Below are 26,195 nucleotides of genomic sequence, written 5' to 3' on the forward strand. Positions count from 1 at the left end.
GGAAATTAGACTGAGAGCAGAAGTCAGCATTTGTGAGCAGCAGTATGGCTTCATACCTAGAAAGAGTATTACAGATGCAGTATTTGCTTTGAGAATTCTAATACAGAAGCACCGAGAAGGCCAGAGGGAGCTGCATTGTATTTTAGTAAACCTAGAAAAAGCATATGACAGGGTGCCAAGAGTAGAGCTCTGGTATTGTATGAGGAAATCTGGAGGTTCACAGAAGTATGTTAGACTGGTGCAGGACATGTATGCTAGCTGTTAAACAGTGGTGCAGTGTGCTGTAGGGTAACAGAGAAGTTCAAGGTGGAGGTGGGACTACATCAGGGATCAGTTTTGAGACCCTTCTTGTTTGCAGTGTTGATGGACAGGGTGACAGATGAGGTGAAACAGGTATCTCCATGGACAATGATGTTTGCAGATGACATTGTGATCTATGGAGAGAACAGGAAACAGGTTGTGGAAAATCTAGAGAGGTGGGTGCTAAGATGTTACGATCCGCTTTGGGAGTGACCAGGATGGATAGGATCAGGACTGAGTCAATCAGAGGACCAGATTTTTTGGAGAGAAGGTCAGAGCAGCCAGACTGAGATGGTCATGTACAGAGAAGGGATAGTGAATATATTTTGTAGACAGATGCTGGAAGTGGAGCTGTCAGGCAGGAGGTCTTGAGGAAGACCACAGAGAAGATTTATGGGCGTAGTGAGAGAGGATATGAAGGCAGTTGGAATGAGAGAGGATACAGAGAATACGGTTGGATGGAGAAGGTTGATTTGCTGTGGCGACCCCTGAAGGGAAAAGGTGAAAGAAGAAGGAGAGGGAATAATTAAAATTATTCTTTCATTCGTATTATTATAACGAATAATACAACTAATAATTAAATACTAACGACAGCAAAATAGCAATAATAATAATTATTGTTATTATTATAATAATTTAGTTTGTTGAATGAAATTATAAATAAATAAGTAATAGCTTGAATCGAATAAAAAAAATATATATTACTGGAGATCAATGATCAGGACACCTACTTGTGACTGAAATAGCGAAGGACAAGTTGGAAAACAATTTTATCACGTTGTGCACTTTGTTAAATGAAGCTGCCTGAAGTAATAATCCCTGGGTATCTAATGGATTCGATGATGTGGCAGGTCTGTCTGGAGCAATAAAATGACATGGTAAATCTAAGAATCACATAAAGGCGCCAATGATTAGGCAAAAAGCTGCATGGACGTGCCAGAGTTGATCAGGTTCTTCAATGCTAGGCAGCATTGACTACCTGCCAAAAAAAAATAAATAAATGAATAAATGAATTCTAATACAAAATTAGCATTGTCATTTTCCCCCTTTGATATTCTAACTTTCCACTTTACTTCTGTAGAGACTGAAAATCTATTAACTCTCATTTTTGTACCGCTATCTCCTGTGAATGTCAGCACTCTATTATTCTGCAATAACTTTGTGATAAATGTAGCCAGTGTTGCCAAAACACATTCGGGTCTCCATCATTTTGTTTTCAGGTGGCTGTTGACCAAAGCGGCACATCAAACATTTTTGAGAACACAATTGGCTGAAACCCCACCCACTCAGATGAAACACAAAATGTCAGAAGATACAGATTGTGTGATCAGAGTGACAGAGCGCTGGGAAAAATGTAAACAGACAAATGCTGCCACCCTCCCTTTGTTTAAATCAGGCTTAAAATGGTTCTTTTTGAGAAAGCTTATACGTAGTTAGCGCTAAGCCAGCCCGTATCCCATAATAGACATCTGCAGTTCCTCCCACTCATCCTATCCTGTCTGCACTTATGTCCCTTCATCGATGCATGATATGGGTGGATGGTTGTGTTTCTGAGGTTGTGGTATGCAGCACGGGAGGGCCCAAAGGTACTGTCCTGTCCTGTCTCCATTACTCTTGACCCTCTTCACCTTCAACTTCAGGTACAACTTCTGTCCCTGCCATCTCAAGAAGTTCTCTGATGACTCTTCCATCATTGGATAAATCAACGTTGAAGACAAGGAGGAGTCCAGAGGTCTGATCGCAAGTTTTGTTGAGTGGAGCAACCAGAACCACCTCCTACTCAAAATCTCCAAAACCAAGGAGGTGGTTTTGGACTTCTGGAAGAATCACAGCAGACAGCTACCAATCGCCATGCAGGGTGAAGAGGTGGAGATAGTGGATTCCTGCAAGTAACTTGAGGTCCACATCAACAACAAACTGGACTGGTCACACAACAATGATGCTCTCTACAGTATGGCTCAGAGCAGGATGTTCTTCCTGAGTAGACTAATGTCATTTGGCGTCTGTAGTGGGCTCCTAAAGACCTTCTACCAGTCTATAGTAGCCAGCGCACTCTTCTTCGGTATAGTGCGCTTGTGGGGTGGTGCCAGGACTGGTCAGGTCAATAGGCACAACAAGATAGTGAGGGAATCCCACTTGGTGGTGACAGGGCTGAACCTGGACTATCTACAATTGGTGGCAGTGGGGAGGGTGAGGGAAAAACTGGGAGCTATCCTGGACAATCCTTCCCACCCCCTGCATGACGAGCTGTGGCTGATGGGCAACTCATTCAGTCGACGGTTCATCCCACCCCAGTGCAGAGCTGAACGCTTCAGACGCTCCTCTGTGTCCACGGCCATCAGACTGTATGACAACAGTCTGGACAGCACACAACTCTGACCGGCCTGAGGTGCATCTGTGCTGCTTCAACAACCTCACTGCCTTACCCCTTTCACTCCCTCATCCATTCACATGTTATGCCCTAACTCTGCTATCTTTCTTATCCTTGTTGGTCTCAAGCCACACGCATCCTGCCTATTTTTGTTTATTTATTTCTTTTCATTGCTATTATCACTCTATTCATATTGTTGTTTAGTTCTGGTTGTGTATTTTTCACTCTTACTGTTCCATTAAGCTGTCCATTATTATCCCTGATGTTGTTGCTGCTGTTGTTCTCCCTGCAGTCTATTTATTCATGGATGTCTTGCTATCTTCTGTCTTCTAATTTAACATTTATTTTATTTTTTCTAATTATTGACATTATAACTGTTATGCTGCGGTGACAAAGGAATTTCTTTGATGGGGATCAATACAGTTAATCTTATCTTAATCTCGTATCCAATAATAATGCTATTATTATCGTCATTATTTCTTAGTTGTCTTCACTTATGACTTTATCTATTGTTTCCAATGCTTTAATTGATATTTTTTGCTAATTGGATTTCATTTATTAGTTTTTTCAACTATTTGTTTATTTATTATTTTAATATTTGGATTACATTTGTCAATGATTTGGTCGAAGAGGAATTAATTTGTTTTTTTGTATTTTTTTTCAATGTGGTTATTTATAGAATATGCAGACATTCTTTGATACAAAAAAAACATCATTTTCATGATTATTAGTACTAATAGTAGTATTCATATTAGTAGTACTTTTCGTCATAAATTGCTGATCATAAATTCTTCAGACTAGTAGTTTAATGGGCAAACTCATATCACAGATTCCCACGGGGCGTGGCTTGATCTCCTGCCAGACGCCCACCATATTTTCTTTTATGAATATTAACAATATTATTGTATCATGTCAGTTAGAACCATGTAACTTTTAGCCCTCCTGTCACTATCACACTCTTGCTTGATCTCTCTGTCCTTCTATCCTAGTCAAATTTTTTTCTACCCCAACAGGTCGAGACAAGGCCGCCCACAGAAGGCCAGAGCTCAGATCAAGCCAAGATTTCTGCCCAGTAAGAGGCAGTGTTCATGCTCATGGGGGGATTTTGGGTTTCTGTAGACCATCTTAGAGTGCAGTCCAGACCTGCTTCACATGGAAAGGGTCATCACACAACTGCTGCAATTTAGCATCGTATTAATAAAATCTGATTTGACAAACTGTTCAGAAGTACCAAGGTCCGTCTTCTTTCTGTTGAATGTTTCACAATAAATAAATCTCCCAAGTGTGCAACACTCTGTCATTGTTGCAGCACCTGCCTTTTCTCCCCAGCTACTAGTGGGTCCAAATAATAACCCTCGCCCCCATGAGCTATCTCATGCTAGGCTTACGCCTGACAATGTGCACAATGGCAGACGTAAAACAGAAAGTCGAAGGGAATTTTAGGAGTCTTACTGATGCACCTGTCATCTTGGTCACTAAGTAAGGTGGAAATGTGAGTCTAAGGTTAGTCTTTTACGAGTCTTGGGCTTATGACAATATTAGAGGTGTTTGATATTGGCACAAGTCTTTCAGTCTTTACAGTATTGGAGACAGTATTTGGTAGCAGTCTAGATGGACGTGAACGGCGAAGGACCATCCAAAAAGAGGAGCGGACGGTGGAGCTATGGGAAAAACAGCCCAGCCTGTACGACGTGAACTCTCCGAAGTTTCACAACCGAGTGTAAAAGAAAAAGTGATGCCATAAAATAGCAGAGGCTCTGCAAATACCCAATGAAAAAATGGCATGGTGGGAAAAAAATGTAAAAAGAATCTAGTTGTAGTCTTGTAAATAGTGACCTTATAAGATAAACAGTCTTTGTAAAAACTCTAAAAACTATACTTTAGATGTGAGCAAGTGTGAGCCAACAGATTTTCATGAGTCTTTTCCAAATATTTCAACGTCTTCTAATGTATGAGTAGCTTAAGTCAGTTTTGGCTCAGCAGGATTAATCTGCTGGCAATTACACCAAATTGTAATCGAACGGAAGCTTTCTTTTTTCTTTTATTCTTCCTAACGGTCCCAAAAACACGCAATAGAATTATTGGAGACTAAATTGTCCAGACGTGTCTTTTGGTCTGGATGGTCTATTTGAGGACCTATGATCGATGTCGCTCAATGACAGCCGGCATGGGCTCCAAGCACCGCTGCCACCGTGATTGCAAGATAAGCTATAGAGAGAATGAATGGGTGAACACATTGAGGCTCCTACATAATATAATGCGAGTAGCAGGAATCTAGGATGAATAAAAATCCAGGGTGCAAAGGTATCGTTTCACTACAATGCCTTGCTAAAAAGAACGCAGACAATACCCTGGCTCAATATTAGAACTGAGACACCTGACCTTATTGCAAAAGAATTGTTCAGAGAAGCCATACCTTCCAGTTATTTTCTTTAAACTGTCAATCAACACTTTCTCATGTTTTATTTCAAGTATTTCACAACAGTGACACAATCTAAGCCCTCCACAGTCCCATAAAACACCAAGAGATTTACGATAATGCTATAAAAACACAGTTAGACACAAGAGTCAGAACAGTAAATGTGGTAGACGGGGCCGACGAGATTATGAAGAAGGCTATGCTCAAAAGGAGGGTGATGCAAGCTTGAGGCAAATGGACCCGTATCGTCTTATGGGGCTCTGGTGGGAATCATCATTCAGGTGAAGGATGGATTGCGTGACATGAAGCGCCTGATTTATTTTTTTTTTTTTCATCTTCCTCTTATAGTGTATCATTTGCAGATGCCGACACGCCAAGGGGCTTCCTGAATGCTGATATGAATGAGATGTATCAGGTCCACCATTTATTTGATGCCTTAAAAATGAGCTCTTCGGAATGTGTTCAAATGTCACTTTCCACAGTGTCTGCCGAGCGCCGCCAAATGATGACACCGGCTGAGTTATTGGACGGCCTGCCAGAGGTGATGCTGGTTCTCAATCTGATGCAAGCTGGGTGGGGTACCGTCTAACCTGATTTGTTAATTCATTTTTTTGAGGAGCCTCAGGGTGGCTGTGGCTCCCTAAAATCGGAAAGGTTGGCGGTTAAACACCCGGCTCCCCGGGTCTGCATACTAAAGTGGGAAAGATACTGAACCCCCAGTTGCTCCTGATGGCCTAGTTAGCAGCTTGACACCATAACAGGAAATGACACAGCAGGAAGTTATCTCACACGATGTGTTACCATGAGAACAAACCAAAAGAAATTACCAACCAACAAAATAAAGAGTTAAAACTGCTCCCCTCTCAGCATGTCTAAGTGGCAAAACCACTTAACCCCTTCAGTCACTCATGATTTCCTGGTTAGTACCTTGCACTGCACAGTTCTGCTGCCATCAGAGTGTGTGTGAACAGGTAAATGTGATCCAGCACTTTCAAACCGCAATGTGTTGGGTGTGTAACATAAGTGGAGACCATTCACCATAGAACTGCAGACCGCATGTGGACGCAACAATGACCAAACGAGCCCATGGCCCGGCAGGACTTCCCTTTCATCGGAATGGCTTTACAAAATGCGATGTATCGCCCTCTGTCTGTGAAATTATATGGTTTAGCTTTCATTACATTACATTACAGTCATTTGGCAGACGCTTTTATCCAAAGCGACTTACAAAAAGTGCAACTCAGTCACCGAAGATCTGAAGTACCACTAGTCGGACATCAGAAGTGACCACTCTACCAAATAGCCATCTCAAAACCATATACATACATACATTTATTTCTTAGTTTTTTTTTGTTTTTTTTTTTGAGGGGGGTTGGGGGCTAAGTGCGATTAGTGGGGTAGTGCTTGGTGAAGAGGTATGTTTTCAGCTCATGGTGAAACATGGGCAGCGACCGCGCTGTTCTGACCTATTCCGGCAGTTTGTTCCACCACTGAGGACCCAAGACCGAGAAGAGCCGAGACCGGTTCGATCGGCAGCCTGAGTGATGGGGTGGACGGTCGCCGAGAGGTGGCAGATGGGAGGGGATGGTAAGGGACATGTGGCTTGACCTTATCCTGGAGATCAGACAGGACTGTCCCATTCACCGCCCGGTGGGCGAGCACTAGGGTCTTGAACTTTCATTATAAGGTATAATCATACATCTCTACATACACCTCTACATCTTGACTCTTTAGCCATAATTGATGTGCATTCCTGGTGCCGAGACACGCTGTGATTTTTAAAGAAAAACACATATGCATCGGTGTGTTTCTGTGCACATCCAAGCAGGCGCACATGTGTTTTAAAAATCAGATCAATAAAGCCTCCATTTCTGAAATCGAAAAATAACATTCAGGTGAATCCTGATGTGAAGTTCACCATTCAGCTGTAGGGAGCCAAATATCTGTGTACACAATAACCAAGGACGTCTTAGTAAAGTAGAAGGTAAAGTTGTAAAGAGAAAATCTCACCCCCCCCCATCGAAAGGTTTGATCACACGTAACATTTTTATGGACACAAACAGCAAAGAGACACTCAATTGAACTTTTGAACTCAATTAAAAATTGAATCTACTTAGCAAATTTATTTTTCATTCGTGCATGTATTCATACATTCATTTGCTTTACTTTTTCCAAAAAAGGTCCTGAATTTGTAATGTATGTACGTATGTGGTATGTATCTATTTATTTATTTTCCTTTTCCAAATACATATTCCTGCACATATTTATTTTTATTTTTTATTCAAATAGCTGATTGATTTGTTTATTTATTGTTTTTTATAGAGTCAAAACATTTTGCAAAAGTTACAAGAAATATAGGGGAAAGCAAAACAATGGAAAACCTGAGATAAGAACGCAGCATTCATTAGGTATCGATGTTGGTCTGTTATTAGTGGCTGAATTAACCGGATCAAACTAAATGGTAACTTTCATGCTTATTTAGGTCTCGCTAGTCCACAAAGCAAGCAGAAATTAAAAATTCTAAATCAAACAAAAGCCGGCTTCTCAGGTGGTTAATGGATATTCGGAGAGGCTTTTTGATCACTACATCGCCCGACGTTCTCAAAGCAAGAGCCCTAATGAAATTGGAAAATGTATTTATATTCCCGCAAATGAAAAACTCAAAGTAAGCTGTTTCTATTTTGCCCTACTCCAGAATGTACACACTGATAAAGTAGAAAAAAATGATAATACTGTGTAATGAGACAGCCCTGCAATATAGTCTTCATTGCTTCTGAAGTGTTCTGGGATCCTCATAAAAACTGAGTTACACATCTCGTATTTATACTTAAAATAGAACGAATGGAACTGAATCGAAAATAAAGCTTACTGTTGGTGATATTTAGTGACATTTACCTCATTAATTTCCAGATTTGTGTGACAGGAAGAACAAGGAGGAAGGATTATCATTTAAAAATCAAATGATGATCAATGACAATAACCACAGATTGGGGAAAGCAATTAAGACCCTATCCATTTGTCAATTTAGATTAGTGGCTGTAGATTACAGGAAAAAAAAAAAAAAAGACATAATAAAGCTTTCACCTGTCTGCCATTTCAGTGTTTGGATGTACACAAACTGTAAATCGATCCCATTTTCGACTGAGACAAGCACAACTGAATCGATCCGTACGCCTCCCCTTGGAACGGACCACCTTGGGTGATGAGGGGAAAGTTATCAACCGTGTTTAGGGGTTCGGACTCCCTATGTTTCTGTCCCTCTCGGAGTAATCGGATTGATCTGGCGTGAAAATAGCCGCGGGTTGAGCTGAGTCAGCTCCGGAGATGGGACAGGATTTAAACGCTAGCAGAAATGTAAGAAACAAGAGGTGGGGATTTTGCCGAAAACTAAATACCCATCCACAATCACAACTTTACAACTCCCGGCCTGGTTTAAAGTAATCAAATTCCATAATTAAATTCTGAACTCACTATAAAAAAAATCACCTGACGGATACTCAAATGTCTGAGATATTTTAATTTTAATTATTTAAATTAATATAAAATGATCACCTTGGCAGACTAGTAGAAGGACTGAAAAGACAACACATCTGTTTACAAGGAGGTCATCCATGTCCTTCAGCTACCAAGTGCATTGAACGCTCTATATGATACGTGGGAGTTTCTCTCACTTCTGGCGCAGTGCGATATGATAAGATAACTTTTGGATCTTTCTTAAGGTCCGGACGAATGGCTGCTGAAGAGGCAGAGGGGGTCAAATTGTAGAGATGCTATGTGGATAAGGATCTCTATTCGAATTGTCCTCAAGCAAAGTTATTGACCTTTCCGCAGTTGCTCCTGCCACGCAGAGTAGCGGTTTATTTTGTTACTTCAGCCCTCTTTGTTTAAAAGCGTGTGTTTATGTTGGTCTTTCGATTGATGAGTGAGGCCGTTTTGAAATCAATTTGTAAACCATTGTGAGAAAAGCACTATAGGAGCCATTTAGCTATGCAAGCTACACTTAGATGAGAGTGGATATTGTCTGATCCTGCTTGCAGACTGGCAAATTTAAAAAAATATTTTTTTCAAATTTTCTGTTTACTTTCATATATGACTGTATGTACAGTATGTATGTATGTATGTATGTATGCATGTATGTGTGTATAGTATACATGAATGTTTGTGTGTATTTATACATCAATAAACACACACACACACACACACACACACACACACACACACACACACATATATATATATATATATATATATATATACTACACTGCTCTGCCAAGTGTGGCCATAATTACAATAATAACAACATTGTTTTTGTTTTGAATCAATGTTTTTATCCATCTATCCATCTTCTGCTGCTTATCCAGAGTCGGATCACGGGGGCAGCAGCCGGAGCAGTGAGGAGCCTCTTCCCCGCCACATGGTCCAGCTCCTCTGGGGGACCCCAAGGTGTTCCCAGGCCAGCCTGGAGACATAGTCTCTCCAGCGTGTACTGGGTCTTCCCCATGGTCTCCTCCCAGATGGACATTTCCGGAATATCTCCCCCGGGAGGCGTCCAGGAGGCATCCTGATCAGATGCCCAAGCCACCTCATCTGAATCCTCTCTATGCGGAGGAGCATAGTCAGCTCCTCCCGGATGACCGAACTTCTCACCCTATCTCTTCGGGAGAGTCCGGCCATCCTGCGGAGGAAACTCTTTTTGGCCACTCGTATCCACAATCTCTTTCGGTCACTACCCACAGCTCGTGACCATAGGTGAGGGTGGGAACATGGATCGACCTGAGATTGAGACATTGAGAGCTTCGCCTCACTGCAGACGCTGCCCTGTTGATTTACCGCTCCATCCTTCCCTCACTCGTGAGCAAGACCCCAAGATGGTTGAACTCCTCTACTTGGGGCAGGACACACTCATTTCCGGTTGAGCACCATGGTCTCAGATTTGGAGGTGCCGATCCTCATCCTGGCCGCTTCACACTCGGCAGCGAACCGTCCCAGTGAGAGCTGGAGATCATGGCCTGATGGAGCCAACAAAACCACATCATCTGAATGTAGCACTATCCCTAACATCCACATAATGTGTTCCTCATTGGAAGGTGTTTCATCGGGATTGAGATATTCCTCTGACCCGGCAGACCCTCCTCTTAAGTATTCCTTCCACTGATCTACAACGTCTCAAGTTGAGGTCAGCAGCGCCCTGCTCCCACTGCGCACTTTGTTGACAGAGCACTACTTCCCACTCGTGAGCCGCCGCATGGTGGACCGGAATCTCCTCGATGCCAACCAGAAGTCGTTCTTCTTGGTCTCCCTGAATTCGTCTTAAGCCCGATTTTTTACCTCGGCAACCACCAAAGCCGCTTCCCCATCAGCCGCTCCTTCCCCATTAGAGAGGTGACAATCCACGTCCCAAGAGCCAGCTTCTGCGACCGAGGATTGGGTCGCCAAGGTCCCCCACTCGGGCCAACACCTGGCTCAAACTGTACCCAACCACCTTGGCCCTTCTTGTGGGTGGTGAGCCCAGGGGAACCGGGACCCATGTCGATCCTTCGGGCCGTGCCCAGCCAAAGCCCATGGGTGAAGGCTCGGCCACCAGGCTACCAGGCCACCGAGGCCCTCCCAGTGGGCCTGGGTGACCTACGTCTAGGCAAGGGATATCTAGGTCCAGTGTTTGTCTTCTTCATGAGTGTCCATCATTATTATTATTAAATACATGAAAAAAAAATAAAAAATCAAAAACATGAAAAATGGAAATGAAATGAAATAAAATGGATAAAAGACAGCAACAATGACAAAAAAAAAAAACAAAAAAAAAAACAACTGTCTGTGCAACCTAAATAACGGACCCTCGGAAGAGGAGATAACTACAGTCAAAGGATAATGACCTACATGCCATACTGTACTTGAACAAATCATGCGTTGATGCGAACGGAGCAATGAAAACGCTTCTGCTTCCAAGATGCCTCTTTGACTGCACAAGCAGAGATTTACTGTCATCTCTGCTTTTTCTTATTTTGTACATTCCTCTCGAGGAACCAGGGTAAAAAGGGCAAAAGGAAATGAGAACGATGAAAATACATAAATATGCAAAGCCAAAAATAGACAGCCGGAAAAAAAAAAAAACAACCGATAGCATGCAGTGTAAGACTAAAAAGAAGGAAAAAAATGAAAGTGACAAATATAGGTATGATAATTGCAGGGGTAGGTGAGGTTGTCAAATACAATTTAAATATCATCGGCTCTATATGGCTGAAAATTATAGACCAATCAGTCACTATGGAGGTTCAGTTGAGCTCCAGGGTGCTTTTATGGCACAGAGTGAAGTAGTAATGAGGCAGAGTGGGTTAGTCCGACGTAGTCCTTCTCGGTACGCTTGACAGATTTCATGTGGATGGAAAAAAAAAGGAAAACAAATCCAGCTTGGAATCACTCATGAAATAGTTTACCTATTTTTACATCTGTCGTGGAAGTCCTACGGTGACCAGTGATTTGATCTTTTGATTTTCTCGCACGAACCTGATTTGCTACCTGGTAATTTTCCACTATTATGCAAAGATGATGATTTGCGATGACCTGCTGAAATTTCCCCGGTTTCCAGATGATGAGGACTCATGTGTGCTAGTTCATGCTTAACACGCGGTTTTCCTTGACAAATCTATGTCTTATACAGACCTGGAATCAAGTAGTTACACTAATACCAGATTTATTATCTGTGAAATCAGTCACTTAACACAGTGGTCTCCTAAGATATTAATTTAATCTGTTCCAAAAGTGCGATTGCATGATGATTTTTTAGTATCTTAAAATAATTTTACCCATTCAAAATAACAGTAACTACAACCCCCTAAAACTCATAAAATAAAGATATCAAAATAGAAAAACTGAAAAGACCCTTTTGCTTTAGGATGGTACATATCGTGGATTGCACTTATATTTACGTGAGATATCTACTACCACATTCGTGCTTCACTATAATTTCCTCGGACAGCATCTTCTTTCTTGCTTAACCACTTACCTTACCACTTGCTTTCTTAGGGCCAATGATGATTATTAAAAAAGATATAAAAATATGCCACACAACGCGACAGGAGATACGCATACTGTATAAACTACCCGGGAGGAGTGGATGCTCGAAGCTGTGATGCATTCTTCAAGGGGAGAGTAGTGAGCAGCGCCAACTCAGAGGATGCTGCAGCGTCATAAAGCGTATTTCCAAATTTCCAATTTTGATTTTCTTGCTCTCATATTCATACAATGACATTTTTTCCATATATCAAGGATAAAAATTTGTTCGAAATGTGCTTTGCATCTTAAAAAAAACTGTATATAAATGATTGCATAAGGCTGTATGAGGTGTGTCTGCATATGGAGAGAATACAAATTGTATTCTTAATGCTTTACTCGTTATACTTGCTGGAGATGTTAAGACAGTGCAGCACCTGCATGGAGCTAACCATGGAATAAAGGAAAAGTGGAAGTATTAGCAACTGGGTCCGATTAGGTCAACTTCTTTTTAGAGTTGGAGGAATCCAACAGAAACAAAAATAGCGCAGCAACAAAACGCTAAGAAAGGTTTCTGGTTTGTGTTTCTGGTCATGATGTTTGGTGGGAGGATTGACTTGCTGCCATGATAGCAAACAGTGCTAGGATGGACTCCCTCTTCCTGTTCTTCCTTATTTGCCTTATTTGCCTTTACAAATTTACTGCAAAGGTTTTGACATCGTTTGCGACAGATGCTCTCATCCGAACACTATGTTTGGACATCTCTTCAAGAATTACTCGTCCATTTGTCTGTCTATACTTCTTGCTAGATGTGGTTCATAGCGGGGGACAGGCAAGAAACACAACACTTTGGCTTTTCGGCATTAACCACATGCACTTCACATTTCTGACCAATCACACAATAGTTTGCAGGCACCAAACGGTAAAGGCACCCTGCCCTGACAAGGCGTCAAGAAAAAGCAAAAAACTCAAAAACTTCCAAACCTTGGCTCTGCCATGACAGCAACGACTTTGCTCTTCTTATTATTGCAAACGTTAGCATAAACGAATAAGTTAGATTAGCATTATGGCTATCAATTGGTGTATTATTCTTTATTTGGGCAACTTTTTAACAAGTCAAAGGGAATTTCGCATGCAAGGAAGGTGAATAAAAACAAGTGATGACGGTTCAAAACGTTTAAACTGTTGTAGAAGAGCAACCAAAAAAACCTCAATCCAGTAAAGTTATGATAATTATAATTCCCAGCGTCAGTGTTTCCCATTTATCTAGCAAAATCATTCATCTGTAATTAGCCTACCTGAGTGAGTTTGGTTTTTCCTTCTCCTTCAATGAACTGGCAGCGGAGATCAACCGATTCCTTTGGATACGCCTCAAGCTCCTCTTCAACTCGCACTTTCTGAGCCCGGATACCTGGGGGTGAAAAGAAAAGCCGGCGATGAGGGGAAGGTTAGGCAATTATCCAACAAAATGTCTGCCATTATCCACTAAAGCGTCAAACAGCTTTTTAAAACCAATGAAATCAAGAGAGGCTGAGAACATTGATAGTATTGTGAATATGTTTACTGTTATGGTACTACACCATTATATTTTTCTTCCATTTTCGGGTGAAAAAGTGGGACTGACGCGTAAAATATACATGAGGGCTTAATAGATTTACGATGGCGAAAAAGAGAAGGGCATAAACATACCGGTGAAAAAACAAAAAGAAAACCTAATATTCAGAATCCCAAGACTTTCACAGCAAGCCTCGGGCTGAGTCTCAGGCAAATGTCTTTCACTGAGACCCTCTTCATTACTGCAGAGTGGGTCTACCAGGAGGCATCGCTGGGGGAGAAAGCCTGTAGGAACACCTCTGCGGGCTCGAGTACGGCTACTCTAATCTGTTTAAAATTTAATCGAAGACACCATCAGCTATTTGCTCGCACTGTAGAAAAAAATATATCGTCGAGAGCAGACGGCTGGCGAACCGAGCCAGGACAAATGGCGGTGTGTTCAAATATCAACACGAGATGACAAGAAGGGCGGCTGGAGTTAAGTGGCGGAAAAAAGCATCTTGAAAGTTCTCAAAACTCTCCTTATTGTATGATTGATGAACCTGTTCCAGATAGCAATTTGCTAAAATGCAAGTATGTACTATGTAATAAGGGCTCCACTGAAAAAGTCAAACCCTTTGTGGCTACAATGCCCAAATTTTTCCTTAATTCATTCAATTCAAATAGAGACATTCAAACATACAGGACTGTCTCAGAAAATTAGAATATTGTGATAAAGTTCTTTATCTTCTGTAATGCAATAACAAAAACAAAAATGTCATACATTCTGGATTCATTACAAATCAACTGAAATATTGCAAGCCTTTTAGTATTTTAATATTGCTGATTATGGTTTGCATTTCAAGAAAACTCAAAAATCCTATCTCAAAATATTAGGATATCATGAAAAAGTAATTTTTGTTTTTTCAATTGCATTATAGAAGATAAAGAACTTTATCACAATATTCTAATTTTCTGAGACAGTCCTGTATAATACACCCCCAATCACCATCTCATTTAATACATTTTATCTATTTTGTTAGCTAGCTTGTTTTCTATTTTGTAAAAATGGAAGATAATAATAATAATAATAATAATCCAGCCATCCTACACAGGGTTGCGGGGTGATGCCGGAGTCTATCCCAACGGCCATCGGGCGAGAGGCGAGGTACCCTGGACTGGTTGCCAGTTAATCGCAGAGCCACATATACAGACAGACAAGCATTCAGTCTCTCATCCATACATCCGGGAGATCATCTCATTTTGTCCAATTAACCTGCCGCATGTTTTTGGAGTGCGGGAGGAAACCAAAGAACCTGGAGGAAACCCATACAGACACGGGGAGAACATGCAAGTCCCCGGTGGGAATTCAAACAGGGATCCTTTGTGCTGTTTGGCTGAAGCTCTATCCACTCCACTACCATACCAGCCTATTATTATTGTTATTATTGCTATTATCATAAGATCAAGCAGGTTGGAATGGGCGGTGAAAGAATATCAGCCAGAATGAAAGGAAAGGTGTACAAGACAGTGGTGAGACCAATGATGCTGTATGGACTAGAAACAGTTATAATGACGAAAACACAGGAGGCAGAGCTAGAGGTCGCAGAGATGAAGATGCTGAGGTTCTCTGTGGGAGTGACCAGGATGGATAGGATCAGGAATGAGTCTATTAGATGAACAACACATGTTAGATGTTTTGGAGAGAAGGTCAGAGAAGTCAGACTGAGATGGTTCAGTCATGTACAGAGGAGGGATAGTGAATATGTTGGTAGACGGATGCTGGAATTGGAGCTGCCAGGCAGGAGGTCTCGAGGAAGACCAAAGAGAAGATTTATAGACGTAGTGAGAGAAGATATGAAGGTAGTTGGTGTGAGAGAGGAGGATACAGAGAATAGGGTTAGATGGAGAAGTTGATTCACTGTGGCGACCCCTGAAGGGAAAAGCCGAAAGGAGAAGAAGAAGAAGAAGAAGATCATAAAAAGAATCACTGTGAGCGATTGAGCCATGTAACTGAATTCCAAAACACAAGAATTCCAGGGGTGCAAGACTATAACCCCATAGGAATCTGACGAATAAAACAGATGTAGTAGAAAACATCACCTTGAGGAGGCTTGTAAACCAGGTCGAGACATCGGTTTATTATAACCATGGCCACATCCTCCTTTGCAATAGATGCTTATTCTGATGGGTTATTTGCTGGCAGGGATGACTCTGCCGCCATCCAACACAACATATCAGTTTTCTAGGAAATCAATAACCTTGTAAAAAAAAAATAAATAAATAAAATGCACAGAAATACTCTTATTCAGCCCACGTCCAGCAGCTCAATGTGTTTGGCACGTGAGGACGTTGATCCGGGATTCGACAGACGTTTCCGCGGCCTTCCGTTGCTCGTCCGGCGGATTGGAAATATTCTTAAACAGCGCCACCTCATCAGCGACCATCGCTTAAGTTACACTAACACACCGCCTGACAAGGACTAGTTTTAATCAGTCCCTCCATCCTTTCCTTACCCTCTTCCTTCCTTCACTGTGATAACTAATGTCTGCCTGGCGCTCATGTCGCGATCCAGAGTCCTGACATAAACCCCCCGCTGACTCGGGAAAAGAAATCCTTCCAGATCCTTTTTTTTCTTCCTCTCAGCCAGGCTCTGTGTCTACAAAGATAAAATTCTTGCAGGGGCAAAGCAGAGGGGGCTGCGAACCCTCTCCGCAAGGAAAGTGGATAAGTGCCCCGCTAACTACTCGGGAGCCCCGGGTGGTTCAAGGGGGGGGGGATAAAAAAAAAAGCCTCTTAGTGTGTGAGAGATTGATTACAACAATATGTTACATGGAACAACATGGATGTGAAAAGGCGGGGATTCGGCCTACAAATCAGCTGTAAAACACTGTCACGCTGTGTAAGAGTGTAAACCGTGTGTGTGTGTGTTTTGAAGGGGGTGTTTCGGGTTTATGGTCTTCGAGCATCTACATGTCCGCCCATGTGTGCAGACATGTTTGGGTTTTTATTTTTAGGGGGGAAGGAGAAAAAGGCATCAGATTGCTTAACTATGAGTGTATGTGTGCGTGTGTGTGTGTGTGTGTGTGTGTGTGTCACAGCATCTCATTGTTATGTGAGTGCATATGAGACTGACTCAGCCATTGAACCGCAATCTAGCCTTAGGGAGACAAAGAGCTGTCAAACGAGTTATCCACTTCCACTGTAAGACAGACAGACAGACACACACACACACACACACACACACACAAACCCATAAATGCAAAGTACCGCCTGTCAGATGAGGGTTTTTTTTTCTTTTTTTTTTTTTTTTTTCAACGGCCAAAACAAACAGAACCATTAATCTGGGCCTCGGTTATTTTTCCTCTCCTCCCGTCGCAATTTTTTCTTTGCTTTCTTAATCTTTCAACCACAAACACACAGATTAATTTCCCCTAATTAAACACATCAGCCCACAAATCCCCCCCCCAACGTTCATAAAGGCTAAAGAATTTGAAATGTAAAACTGCCTAAGTGATCTTACCAAAGCTGCGAATCATAAAACATTATTCAACACAGTCAATTAAGTTTTTCTTTTTTTCTTTTGAAAAAAAAAAAAAAAAGTGGGCTCAAAGACGGCGAGAAAAGAAGCTGTAATGAGAAGCAAATGACGGAGAGCAGACGGAGCTAAATACTTTGGGGGGGAATAATTCAGGTGTTTGGAAGCAGTTTAACATTTTATGGGTAAGTGGAACGGAATGAGGTAAAATAAGGAATTAATTCCGCGAGAATACACGGGAAAAGTCTCACCTTTAAAAAGAAAAAAAAAATAATGGTCTGAACAAGTTTCCAATTTGGATGCTCGAACACATGGCAACACCGTGGTGGGTGAGAGAAGGTTCTAGGTTCGATTCTGACGGGATGGCCATACACGTGCCGTGAATGGTTGCATGTCTATATGACATGTGAATAAGAAGCTGAATGATAGTATATTTCTATACAGCTGTATAGAAATATGCAATCATTAAGCCTCTGAATGAGAGTTAATGCTTGCTCTATACTAAGTATGAATGGCAGTAATTGGTTGTGAGTTTCAAAATGACGTCTTTATGACGCGTGAATGAGGGCGTGAATGTATCTTTCTGTGGCCCCGCGATTGATCCAGGTTGAACGCCGCCTTTTGTCCAATGTCAGCTAGGAGAAGCTCCAGCAACCCTGTGACCCTGGGAGCAAGATAAGCGGCATGGAAAATGAATGAATGAAAAGGTGGAAAATGGCAAAAAATATACAGATTTTGTCCGTGAGGTTTATTTAAATCGAAAATAGTTTTTTTTTTTTTTTTTTTTTCAGTTTGTAATTTTCAGTTCATAATAATACACATTTTAAATGAAAATACAGCAGCGCAACACAGCAGTCTGGAGAACTAAGCGGATCCATCTTCGGAGATTGACCGGTTGAGCTCCATCACATGGCAGCATTAGTAAAAGAAACACAGAGGGAGAAGAGGAATAAGATCAGTCGTGAGATAGTTCCCCCGGATGGTTGGGGAAGACTAAGAAATGTATAATTACGACATATAAGCGAGAAATCAACAGCCATGGAATACTCAGTGTTGTTTTCACTTCTCTGGCAGACACTTGAGTTGAAGGCGAAAGAACTCATTGGAGAAAAAAAAAATGGGGAAGTTTGAGTCAAACGAGTTATCATCAATTAAACCCTTTGCGCTGCACTAGCGAGCGACGTTAATATATATATATATATATATATATATATATGTTTTCTCCCTGACATCCATGCATTTCTAACGAAGACAACTCCTAGAATTTGCAGAGACCTGTCTTAGTATTTGTATCTCTGCCAGTGGATAAATCCGTTTTTAATCCCCGAAATAACAAGTGGATGACACCTGGCTGGAGGAAAGTAGGGAGTGTATGCGCCGCGGATATTTTTGGATATATACCGGGAGAAGTGGCCGCGACTGTCACCGTAACCTCTGTGTTATTTCACACCAATTATAATATATATATCTGCATTTTCAGGGAAATTTACATGTATGGCTAAGTGGCACAAATAAAAATAGGAAGAATGCATTCAAATATGGATACTAGCTACTACAAGCTTTACTACAAGCATAAGTATCCAAACACTCCAAACTATTAACGCTGTCCTATCTCTGCATTCATCGATAATAGAGATGAGCAGCCGCATTACAGACGCAAAGGTTGCATGTTGAGTGGCGGCGTAGTACACTTCAATTTCCATGAATTAACATATTATTCAGCAGAGGAGTTCACCTCTGTTCACATAAACGCTCAGACACCGACAATCCAGGAGCGAGGGTTATATATTTATTGATCTACTTCTTTCTTTTCAATGCATCTCCTCCTGTGAGGTAACTTCCTGTTATTGTGTCAGCTAATAGGATGCTTTCCCTGCGTAATCAAAGTGCTTTACACTTGATAGCTGCCATCCAAAGACCCGAACCAGGCCATTAATAGTAATAGTAATAGTAATAGTAATATAGTAATATATGTAACAATACTTTGACATGCAGACAGATAAGCTGGGAGTTGAACCACCAACCTTGTAAGGAAACGAAATGTGCCTCACCACCGCCCACTTTAGATTACATGTCGATGTAATGAAACAACGCCATGGGTGGTGTGATATTGTTGAGGATTATGATTGAAGACATCTATTGGAGGTTAGGGTTGTTTTGGGAAATTCATTCATTCAGTCATTCATTGTCTATCTCAGGGTCTCGGGGATGGCTGGAGCCTATCCGTGCTGTCATTGGTCAAGAGGCAGGGTTCACCCTGGACAACGTCAGATGGCAGAGAGTTGAAAACCATTCACACATCTGTGCATATTAAGCTTTCCAATGAACCTCCTGCATGTTTTTGGACTGTGGGAAGAAACAAAAGAACCTGGAATGCAGGGAGGACATGGAGCCTGCAGGAGTTGAACCACTGGCCTCCCAGGGGTGAAGCAGAAGTGCTAATGTTTGTAGAAATAAGATCCTTTACTCTCAGTTTTCACTGCTCTGTCCACGAGGAACTGCAAGCAAGTGGTCGAACCGTTTCATCGGCTCTGTGAAAGGTCTACAATAATTATCCCCCTGGAAATTCTTAATTCAGATACTAGACTTTATCGCACAGAGCCAATAAGTTTGTTCATATTTACAGATTTATGTCAAGTCATTTATGATTTATTAATCTAATTGTTTACAAGTCTGCTAATAGAAAACTGCCAAACATGTCCTATCGTCCAGCATTTTCCAACGCATCAAAAAGAATAAAGTGAAATAAAAGGTAGATCAGGGAGTGAATATGATGAAGAACAGGAAAATAACTGAGTAAATTAGACATGAGAATGACATGTTATAAAAGCTGAGTCTAAAACTTCAATAAAAAGAACTAGAGTTTATAGTTTCAATTTATTCAACTTTTATAGTTTCAATATATAATGGCATGGTTGGTGTGACTCCTGTGGAGGGTTTGATTTGTGTTTCAGTCAAACACATCAGTCCTAAATAGCAACGGGACAGCTTGGATGGTTTGTACAAAGGTGATGAAATAGGGAGCGCGACGGACGAGACAACGGAGCTAAATGAGAGGAATTAAACAGCAAACCATATGAAATTGATGGGTCGTAGCCGAGTTTTCAATAACGCGTGTCCAATCAGGCACGTTGGCTGCGTGAGTTTAAATGACGGCCGTCATATTTGGTCTCATTACAACTTCGCGGCTCGGACAAATCTAATGAAGCTTCACAAACCCCCCTCCAGCCCCAAAACCCTGACCCACATAAACGAGCTGTGACTTGAAGTACGATGGCGTATTGGGAAGCACCCCAATTCCTTTCTACTTCATTTCTACTTTCCTGTTTTTTTTCGAAGAACGGGGCAAGAGGGGCCTTCAAAACCTGCTTGTTAATGATTGTTAACAACTAGTTGAATTGACACTATTTATTAAATTTTAACTTTTTCGATAAAAACAACGCAACGTAATTTCCGGACGATAAGCCACGACTTTTTTCACGTAAACAACAATGCGGCTAATATATGGACTTTTTAAAAACATTTATCCACATCACATCGGACCGATGAAATGACCGGGAAATTCTGAGTCCGTTCAACTCTGACACCAAAGACGACGACTTTGATGGTTTTAGTGCGCAGGAGGAAGCCAGAGATAGCGATCGGCTAGCCGGTGCGGCTTATATTGAGGTGCGCTCAATAGTCCAGAAATTATGATACTTGTCTAAGATAAGATAAGATAAGAACAACTTTATTAATCCCGAAGGAAATTGTTGTGCCAGAGTTACAGAAAATATAACAGTAATAAATAATAAAAAGAAAAGGCAGAATTAGAAATAAGATAAACTATAAACTATAAAGTGTCTCAGCGAAACTATAAAGTGTCTTAGTAAACAAGTGATAAAACTATAAGTGTCTTAGTAACAAGTGAGGTAAGGAGTGCACAATAGTATGATAAAGGAAAAATTGTCGTGTGCTGTTATGAAATCTGGTGGTGTCTGTGCATCACGTTGACCCCCATCATTTTGTTAATTTCTGTTTTTTTCTGCACTTGATTCGCTCAATGCTTAAAAGAAGACATCAGGCTGCTGTTAACATCACGTCTTGGTAGAAGTCAATGTTGATGAAAGCGGCGCATCGACACAAACGAGGAGTCAAAGGGAGGGGAGGCTGGTACTGTGAACGACCACATGCTGCTTTCTCTCCAAAAGGTAAACCAGAGATGAATCACAGTTCATTGACGTTTCAAAGCAATCGCCTGTTGGTGCCCATCTTCCCGATATCAAATGGCGTGAGAAATGGTGTGAGAAACATGCTGATAATTTTCAGCATGTTATAAATATATTTTAATTATAAAAAAAAAAAAAATATATATATATATATATATATACACATATATATATATGTGTGTGTGTATATATATATATATAATATAAATATTTATAGTTATAAATATAAATATTTATATAACATAGATATTTTAATATATATATATATATAATATAAATATATTTATATTTATAAATATTTATAGTATATATATATATATATATATATATATATATGTGTGTGTCAATAAAGTGTATTTAAAAATATACATGATTTTTTTAAATAAATAGCTATTCATTTCATTGTTGATAGCACTTATCCTTATTAACTATGAGCGACAATTGGGCTGATTTTGAAGCTATCCTACCAGCTGTTCTGTTTGTTTTAATATATCTACATATTGTGTATTGCAGCCTATTCACTTAGTTCTTTATCCTTCCATCCATCCATCATCTGCCGCTTTTCCCACTCAGGGTGGCAGAGGATGCTGGATGCCTAGCCAGATGGTATTGGGTCAGAGGTGGGTTACATCCTGGACAGGTTGCCAGTGAACGGAAATGACTGATGAAGAATTCTGTTTTTGTTTCTTTTTGATAATTGATTGCCACGTAAAGGCCTGCCGTCTGACTCTTATCCATAATAGTTTTTCTCGAAAGGTGGGCCTTTATCATTATTTACAAAAGGCGCTCTTCAAAACTCCCTCCGCAGGATTAAACGGTTTCATTGTTGAGCTCATTTCAACGCTCACCCATGGGTGAAATAACCGTCTAAGCAATACCTGCGGTTACCTAAGGTGGCTTGTGTTTTTTTTTTTTTTTTTTTTTTACTTCTGTTGTCTGTCTGTTCACAAGTTCTCCTCTTTTGAGGGCAAAACACTAACCTGTTGGGCTGTGTGAAAGCCGGCGCAGCACAACACATGACAGAAACAAATGCAAGGACATTAAAATATCGTAGATTGATGGTATTTCTAAAAAAAAAAAAAAAAAATTTCAAATTTCACAACACCCCAAGGCAAAAACTAGTGTAGCTGAAGGATGGAACACCCAGACACAAGGTCAAGAAAAGGGTGTGCGAAGTTAAGGATTGGGACGACCTCGATATTGGCAAGACAAAAACAACCCCGGTACAAATGGATGGTTACTCCTCAGGAAAGGAGTCCGTGGTAAACTTACATCTCAAGATCTAAGATCTAAAATATAAGATAAAATAAAGACATAAATAACATCGATGTATTCTTCTGGATGTTATTTATATGTTTGCTTATATTTTTTTCAGTCTTGTACTTCTAACTCAGAGATTCTGCTATTGGTGTGTTGTGTTTAAGGTTGTTTGTGTGTGTTTTTGATGACACTGAACCTGAGAGCCGCTATCTCTAAAATTCATTCGACTCTGTGCAACGACAATAAAAGTCTTGAATCCTTGAAGGACAAGGGCTACTTCTTTGGAGACAGCAATGTCTGCATTCTGGCAAAAAAAAGAAGATATGCTATGAGAGATAAGTAAAAAGAAGCCATCTTCGTCAAATTGGAGAGATCTTGACTGAGATCTGTCCAAGGACAAATCAACACACACAAACTTGCGTACCCATCCGTAAACCCTAAGTCACCCGGACCTGAAAACTCCCACCACAGCCTCAGCCAAAGTGAACTAATGGACTTTCTTTTGTTTTACGCAATCTACGCATTAGCCTTCTGATTACCGATTCAGTTTCCCACTCCGTCGAGTCTCCAGAATCCATACTTTTGTTAAAGCTACAAATGCACACATTAAATTGGCAACACCATTCAAAGGGGTTGCTCCAAACAACTCACTCATTGAGATAATAAACCCCATTAACTTGGACGCCCGATCCCAACCGCAGCAGTTATTTACCGGAAACGCCCCGCAGTCTATGAGAACTGAAGAAGCCCCTCAGACGAGAGGTGGAACGTCTTCAAGAAGAAAAACACAGTTGCCGCGATAAGACTTGACGACTCTTGTCTGCCGGTCGTAATCAAAGCTTGAGATGAAACACGCCACCTGTTCTTGAGCGACAGCCATCGAGACAGTCGAGAAATCAAGCATACATTAAACTTAATGCTGCTAAAACTGCTGGATGGCGAAGAATAAATTGCAGCGTGATGTTATGGAGAGGTTGATATGATTGTAACTTTTTGTAATAGTAGTTACATTTGAAATAGTGAAATAAGAGTCTCCATGATGAGTCAAGTGAGAACTAGATAGAGCAGATCCTTTCACCACCAACGCAACATCCATATCCAAAATAACTGAGTATTCTTAGTAGGAAGGTAAAGGTTAAAATGTGCCATCTGGATTTGACACACTTTGAGTCAAAGTCAGCTTTATTGTCAATTTCTCCGTATGTACTGGGCATGCAGAGGAATCCAGTGTTGTTAGTGTTGACAACCCGCAAAAAGTGCAGTATAGAATAGTTTGATCAACATATACCAGCCACTGCTGAACTTCTTTTTCAAATAGTAGGTTTGAAATATGTCCCTGTCAATGTACTATAATGAAGTAAAGACTATTTACAGATTGCAATATGTAACAGCAGAATGAAAATGACTACAGGCTGATGTTTAACTTATGAGCTTTTTTTCTAATGCATTTACAACACTGGTATGATGGGATTTGTCAAATGTGGATTGGAAATCAAACGTCTTTGTTAATTTCTAAATATACTGATGGAATCTATTGGGTATTGTTACATGTTGTCAGGTTAAGGTAACATAAATTCTAAGTCAAGCTGTATAAACATCATGATTTGGGTACAAACTGCAATTAAAAAAAAAAAATCAGTATATAAATTGTATTAAGCTGTGCATGTTTTCAGATCAGTGATGCAATAGTAATAAGCAAGGTCTGAAAAAAACAGTTTCCGTTTGTATTTTCTATGTAAACTTTAAATACGGTGGCTCAGTTATATATAGTTTTATCACTGCGACAAAACTGGTATAAAAGTCAGTATAAATATGAAATCTGATACGTTTGATGTATTTTTTTTCCCACTTCCATGCTTTTCCTAAATTGAATCCAGTTGCCTGTGAGACTGGTGTGAATATGGTGATAATGAGCCGGAAAACTTTAAAACTCTGCACAAAACAAGGGAGAGACTAGTGTTAGATGATGCTGAAAGGCCCAATGCTGCTTTTTTAAAGTGGAGGCAAAGCGAGACTTTCAGTTTCATTGCAAAGAATAAAAATCACAATTAATCTCACGGAAGTAATGTGAAAGAAGAAGGATGGGCAGAGGAGTTGACCTCGTCTGACTTGCACTCTGTGGCTGAATTACCAGTAATTAGTATCTGACAACTCATAATTGTGTCGTTTTTGAACCATCTGTTCATTTGCAATACACTGATCTGTGATGATGCGCACTGCAAAGGAACAAGGGTGCTTCTTATCAAGGCCTCCACATGTACAACGATATGATCCACCTGGCATGTCTCTTACGGATCTGCTTACACTGCTGGATTTGATGCTAATTTAAAATACCAATCCTTACAAACAATATCAACTACATAAAAAGTTTATTAAAACTAGAGGACTATTTAATGATAACCATTCCCTAAAAATGCATGCGAAGAATTTAGCTCCCGAGTTCCATAGTGTTTTAAATTTGATGAGTCTTTTAATAATAATACCACAAATTCAAATTGCTTTCTCTCTGACAAATATTTTGCAAGATACAAAAAAGGCAATAAGCTGGTTCGGGTTACCTCAATACACTAGATTTCAGTGTATTGAGGATTTGCAGATTCCTGCACCGACGAGCCATGCCAGCTGTCCACCACAAGTGCAGAACGGTGCAGCAACGGCGCCGCCCAACCTTGAATCCTGGGTGAAATCGTAAAAAAAAAAACCTACAGTAGCGCGTCCTTAGCTCAAGTATCATCACCCCTGCAGCTGGCGGTTGTCATTGTCTGCCAGCGCGTTCCAGTGTCCTGTTTCTAAATTGGCAAAAGCACTTCCGTTTTTCCCCAAACACTGCCAGTCATGTTTCTCTTACAGCGATGTTTGGTTAACCAAAATCATGGATCAGTGCCATGTTGGACGCCACACTAAACCACCTTAAGACCTCAATCAGCTCAAGTGCACAAAGCGTATGCAAAAATGCACGCAGACTTCACACAGAAGAAGGGGATCACGTCTGATCAGTCAACATTTGCAGAAACCCCAAATGGAGTTTAATCGTGTCTTAAACGGCAAGAGAGTTGGTCTTTCTATCAGACGGGCTGACATTCTCCAAAATAACACACACACCGAGCTTGCTTAATATGCTGCATAAGCAAAATAACAGGAGGTTATCTGCGGTTCACTTAATGAAAAGCCATTGCACTTTTACACTTTAAAATGATGTGTGTGTGATAATTGAAAAAAAGCCCCTGGGCGTAAATCGGTGTTTTGTAGTGAATAATTAATGCGGGCAAACATGAAAATAGGAATCAGCCATTTTCACCATTAGACAAAATTAAATAATCAGAGTTTGTTGTTTTTTAATGGATCACAATTGTATGCAAAAAGGATAAAATGACTGAGCTTTCGATACAAACATCGGTCTTTTACACTGATAGAAATCCAGAGCTGTGAACGTCAGTTAAGAGCAGGGATCATCGCCTGTTATAACACGCTGCTGCTGAAAGCCAGTGTCTTTAAATATCTCATTAAAAGCTTTATACAAATTTATATATATATATATACATATATATACATATATATATATGTGTGTATGTGTAT

At 40.6% G+C, this 26,195-nt stretch overlaps 1 protein-coding gene across 2 annotated transcripts in view; it reads right to left on the reverse strand.

The window, feature by feature from the left end:
- Positions 1-26,195, reverse strand: part of pvrl2l (PVR cell adhesion molecule related 2 like) — a 424,999-nt gene that overhangs the window by 230,277 nt on the left and 168,527 nt on the right. For both annotated transcript variants that reach the window (XM_086178170.1, XM_086178169.1), the window contains exon 2: positions 13,379-13,491. In XM_086178170.1, coding sequence (XP_086034296.1) covers positions 13,379-13,491 — 113 coding nt within the window. The remainder of the gene's footprint in view (positions 1-13,378; positions 13,492-26,195) is intronic.

This window comes from Fistularia commersonii, chromosome 30 (assembly GCF_037954325.1).
Source record: "Fistularia commersonii isolate RoL2024-O1a breed Wild chromosome 30, RoL_Fcom_v1.0, whole genome shotgun sequence".
In the NCBI taxonomy this organism is placed as follows: domain Eukaryota; kingdom Metazoa; phylum Chordata; class Actinopteri; order Syngnathiformes; family Fistulariidae; genus Fistularia; species Fistularia commersonii.